Raw genomic sequence first — 5,473 nt, forward strand, 5'->3', positions numbered from 1 at the left:
TCTCACAGCTTACAATATTCCGTGGTGCACGAAAACTTTGCCACAGAGGTGTGCATCTCTGCCAGAGGGCAACATTGACTTGAGTCGAGAAGAATAATAAATGGTAAAGGACAAGAAAGGAAAATAAAACATTAAAAATTAACTATATGTGAAAAGGAAAAGACCTGAAATTACAAATATAACCAAAAGACCTTTAAAGATATTCTACAAAAAAGTAAAAGTTTTTTTTCTTCTATTTCTTAATTTTAGTTATTTCATTGCATTGTACGTTGATGATACTGATATGGTAGAGAAAACAAAAATAAAATATAAACATTTACCTTAAAAAAGGTTCTAGAGATTATGCAAGTGAAATACGAAAACTATACGATGAAGAAAAGTATTTTAATGCTTAAAATGAAAATCACCTTGCATTCGATTTATTAAGAGTTTGAGTGCAAGTAACTACAACAGATAACATATTTTTAGTAAAAACACTTGATCAAAATGTCATTCTTGTGTACAAGATACTTATGATCTTTAACAAAATCTCAACAGTTTTTCAGGGGATACATTAAGAAATCTTAGAGTTACAATATGTGTTACTGTACAAGTGAAATTCACGACACGCTTTCCACAAATTACAGGAGCCCGACACAGAAGGGTTAAATCCACACTAAAAAATAATATCAAATTTAAATGGAAACTAGAAGTCCTCTACAGATCAATATATATATATTTGTTGGAGAAACACGTCACTGCTTATTTTATAACACAAGTTCTAATTCCTTTATCGGCATATGATGTTATAAAGGGGGTTCAACTTAAAGTGACCTTCAGACATGTTGAAGTTTGGCAACCTTTGGATTAATGAACTTTCCAGAATTCTTCTTTTGGCATAATTTGTATTTGCTTGGCTGATTCCTGGTTTATTTCATAATCAAATTCTCTTATGTGTTATTTGTTTAACCATTTTTTTTGTGTTCCATGGGTCTGGTATTTAAATTTCTACTCATTTCACCAACATAAAATTGTTCACAAACTTGCCAAGGGACTATATAGATGCCCTGTTTTTACTGTTTCAAGCTGCTGTTCCAAACTTTTGTTTTTTGAATGACTACACTTTTCGATTTTATACTTTTCTTAAGATTCAACATGGTGATGAGTGCTCTTTTTAAACAAATGGTCTTATGCAGTTGTTTCTATTTCATAAGTTTCTTTTTCCTTACCTGAACAGAAAGTTGTGTTTGTAATTTGTGTATCTTTTCTTGAGTCTCTGTCTGAACCTCCAGAAGACGTTCTCCAAGTTTTTTTATTGTTTCATCTTTTGCCTCTAGCTGAGACTGAAAGTACATAAAACTTTTCCTTTGTACAAAATTAACAAAAAAGAGACAAATGAAATATTCAATTCAATTAATTCCAAATAGTAAAAGCTTATCAAAGAATAAGATGCTCTGATATTGAAAGCTTCTTTTGTTTTGTTAAAACAAATTATATAAATCAGCAGCTTAACAAAAATCCAAAAGCAGAAATATGGATGCTAGTAATGTTATGTTCTCTATCCTTTTCAACGAAACAGAAACCTATGGATAGATATCAAGACATCCTTATAGAAAATTTACAGAGAATTAAGTATTTTAGCTTATTGTAAGAAACAGAGTATCCGAAGGTCACTGGATGAAAAAATAAAACGCTAAGTTATGAATAAGCTTACAGAGGGTATCCTAAAGGTACTATGAAGATGAATGTAATCAGGCTGTTAGGGACTCTTGATGTGTTTGAAGGATCTACATGGTTAGGTTATAGACTTAAAATACCATTTATTTTAAATTGGTTTCTCAGAAAATTTAGAGAACTGAAAGTGAGTGGATGGATGCTTTTCAAACAAATTAGTAAAACATCTGAATCTTATAAACTGGTACTCTTTTGAGACTAAATTCTCAGACACTGAGGAGTTCACTCTCACCAGCTTTAACTTTATACCACATGCTAATACCTGAAGTTGGGATGACCATTGCAATTTGACACTGCGGTGAATATTATGACAGCTTCCAGTGAAACAATCACCACTGAAAGCTACAAACCTCCAGACAGCTTATTCAAATCTACCCACACAAATCCAAATCACCAATTTGTAAATGAAAGTTAATGCAGCATATCATGCTGAAGTTTGAAGGTTCCTGTCTGACAGTACTCCTATGTTTCTAGCAATAGGAGGTTTCAATGCTAGACAACCCACTTTAGATGCTGGTGAAAACATTAATGACAAATATTTACATTCCTGTTTTTACAATACAGCCACCAATCTTATACTACTAAACTCAGGTGAACCACAAAAATTGCTGAAAAAGAAGTAGACAGAGATTCTTGTATAGCCTTTGCTTTTGTTAAAGTGTTATCTTTACCTGGTATAGGGAACATAGTGCCTACAGTGATCAACTCATGTGAAAGGTGGATGAGAAGGAAAAATTGTATAAAATAATCTAGAAAATCCCTACAAGTGTGCCATGTTCTGGTAGTGCTTGAACTTCTTCAAGTATTTCTCCACTATTGAGCAAAGTCAAATAAACAATTTGTGCAATTGGTGGAATAATGATATTGATAAAGCCTAAAAAGCAAGCAATCGAGCCCAAGCTGTGTTCATGCAGATAAGGCATGATACAGCCTGAGCAAAGGAAACAAAGATTGTACATCAAATAAATCTAAAGGTGATAAGTTTCCTCAGCACATGACATGAAATGGAATAACATTGCAGCAAGGACAACCTCACAAACACATTAGTTTGGTGTTCTCACAAGCTTATGGCTTGTACAAAACTAAAAACATAATGATGTAAGTTATTTCTGTACAGATAAAGACTAAGGAAAGGCCTTACTGCTAAGATACATTAACTGATGTGACCACTGTGACATTCAGAAAAAGTTCAAGCAACAGGAATCTTCTAAGCTAAAACTACATGCTGATATGGAAGGCATCTTTAGCTTGAACAAAATACATAAAACCATTAATATATCTAAAGATGGAACTGTAGGTCAAAATGGTGTACAAATCTTCACCTTTTAAGAAGAATATTACAGAAGTCAACCTGTTGAAGTAATAACACAGCTGGGCAACAGGTAATATTCCTGAAATAGGAACTGATGTCTTGATCATATCCTTACCAAAAACCCATGAAGGATCACTCCTATACAATACCATTGGAAGAACACCACAGAAGGCCATAACTACAAGGCTTGTCTGTAAGACTAAACCATTACTTTCATCTTCATTATGTTGATAATGCAGTGGATGAGAAACATGGATTAAAGTGGCTGAATTTGCAAATAGTTTATGGGAAGGCTTTGAAACTGGTTAGAACACATTGTCAGTAGCTTTAGATCAAGAAGATGATTACAATAGAGTACAGTTGCCAGTGTCTTGCTGTCATCAAATGCTCAAACTAGGCATCAGTGTAACATATGTAAGAAGGGTTGCAGCTGCATTAACTACCAGAAGATCATTATAAAGCATGAAAGCTGGCAATCACATTGGATCACCATCAACACTAGTCTGCTTGAAGGATCACCACCAACACTAGTCTGCTTGAAGGATCACCACCAACACTAGTCTGCTTGAAGGAACACCACCAACACTAGTCTGCTTGAAGGATCACCACCAACACTAGTCTACTTGAAGGATCACCAGCAACACTAGTCTGCTTGAAGGATCACCACCAACACTAGTCTGCTTGAAGGATCACCACCAACACTAGTCTGCTTGAAGGATCACCATCAACACTAGTCTGCTTGAAGGATCACCACCAACACTAGTCTGCTTGAAGGATCACCACTTCTACCAGTCTTGAAGTCCAACCAGATGCTGTATACTAACATTTACTGATGACATTCTAGTTTACAGCAGAAGCTCTAGTAAGTGGAAATTGGAAGCAAAATGCAACCATCTCTTAGCAGGGTTATCTAATAAAGCCATGGCATAGAAACTGTGTATCCTACAACTGGTATGTTCTGCACACTAAACAAAAGACATGCTATTGAGGACAAACCATTACCATTCTTTGTGGGCACTGCTATCCCTCTCAAGTATCTGGGGATAACCTTTGAGAGACAAATCAACTTCACCGGCCCCATCAACACCATGTTAACCAAAACTCCAACCTGCATCAATGCACTGAAAGTTGCAGCAGGTTTATGTACTGTGAATGATCAGTATAAGTGCTACGAAGCTAGATAAGATTGGAAAGATACAAAACATATGTTTAAGACAAACCATGGGATGTACGTCAGAAAAATCTGCACCATTTGAACTGGGACATTCGAGCTCGACAATAATCCCAGAGACACCAGTAAAGTAGGGAACTGCCTGACCACCAAGATAATATGCAGAGCTTGCACTAAACTTTACGTTTTGGTAGCCAGCTAGATCACGTAGACATGACTTTTGGGTGGCCAGGTAGCAGTTAGGTATTTTTTCCTTATTTTGTAATGAAGCAACCCATAAATGAATGAATTGTACTATGACCTATAGGCTTTTTTACATTGTAATACTAACAAAGATTCATTGAAATAAAATGTCAAAAAAGGAATTTAAAAAGGAAAATAAAAACGTTATGTTGCATAAAATGGTGTAAAATGAGTTTGGTTGCTCAATTCCATCAAACAAAGAGGATAAAAACTCTTTTGACTGGTTGATGACAAATGCAAACAAATAATCCAAAACAGTAATTGCACATAGTTCTTTTTTTTTCAGTCTTTATTGAAGCATTCACTCTTTGAACTTAAAAAGCTGTTGCATCCCATACCTGGTGACTTCAGAAATTCCACTCTGGAAACTTGTACTTTGTCTTAAAAAGCAAAAGCAAAAACAAAACACAATAAATCCTAAAATTCTTGCCATGTGCTTATAGTAAAACAGAAGTTTGGAGGTACAATCAAAGGAAGACAATAAAGCATAACACTCAAAGTTAGCCTAGGTCACTCAGTGCTGGACAAGATACAAGTGTTGTTTTACAATAAATGAAAAATTACATAAAATGATGCACTACAAAACTGTAGGACTATTTTAATTTGCAAAAGAAATTATCACATTGTCTGTTCTAATTCAGGACTCCATCTGGCTGTATGATCACGGTCCAGCTGAGAAAGGTGGAAAGTGGTTAGCACGATGTTATTTTAATATCTTTTAGTCATATCAATACCAGATTTTTATTTATTTATTTGTCAAATCTCTAGTCTTCACCTTTGAGGCTGTGCCCCACCACGAATATCCTTGAATCCATGTGTCTTTTATTAAAATCTTGCTTTATCCAAACACACACACATATAATTTAGGGGCCAGTGGTACCTACATGTACAATGAGTGGTCACAAGTAAATATACACCTAATTTTTCGTCATTTAACTGATTTATGCTAACTAATTTGTGTTCATAGAGCACTATATAAATGAAAATGGTCCACACACTAATTATCTTGTGCTACAACATGCCTAGAACTCAAG

The 5,473-nt window shown here is 34.8% G+C and overlaps 1 protein-coding gene across 2 annotated transcripts in view; it reads right to left on the minus strand.

The window, feature by feature from the left end:
- The window catches only part of LOC106464120 (outer dense fiber protein 2-like), a 98,296-nt gene that overhangs the window by 12,462 nt on the left and 80,361 nt on the right, over positions 1 to 5,473 (minus strand). For both annotated transcript variants that reach the window (XR_002611642.1, XM_013924233.2), the window contains exon 18: positions 1,209 to 1,322. Coding sequence is in view for 1 of the 2 variants with exons in the window: in XM_013924233.2 (XP_013779687.2) it covers positions 1,209 to 1,322 (114 nt within the window). In the remaining variant the exon portion in view is untranslated. The remainder of the gene's footprint in view (positions 1 to 1,208; positions 1,323 to 5,473) is intronic.

This window comes from Limulus polyphemus, unplaced genomic scaffold, assembly GCF_000517525.1.
Source record: "Limulus polyphemus unplaced genomic scaffold, Limulus_polyphemus-2.1.2 Scaffold1564, whole genome shotgun sequence".
NCBI lineage: Eukaryota > Metazoa > Arthropoda > Merostomata > Xiphosura > Limulidae > Limulus > Limulus polyphemus.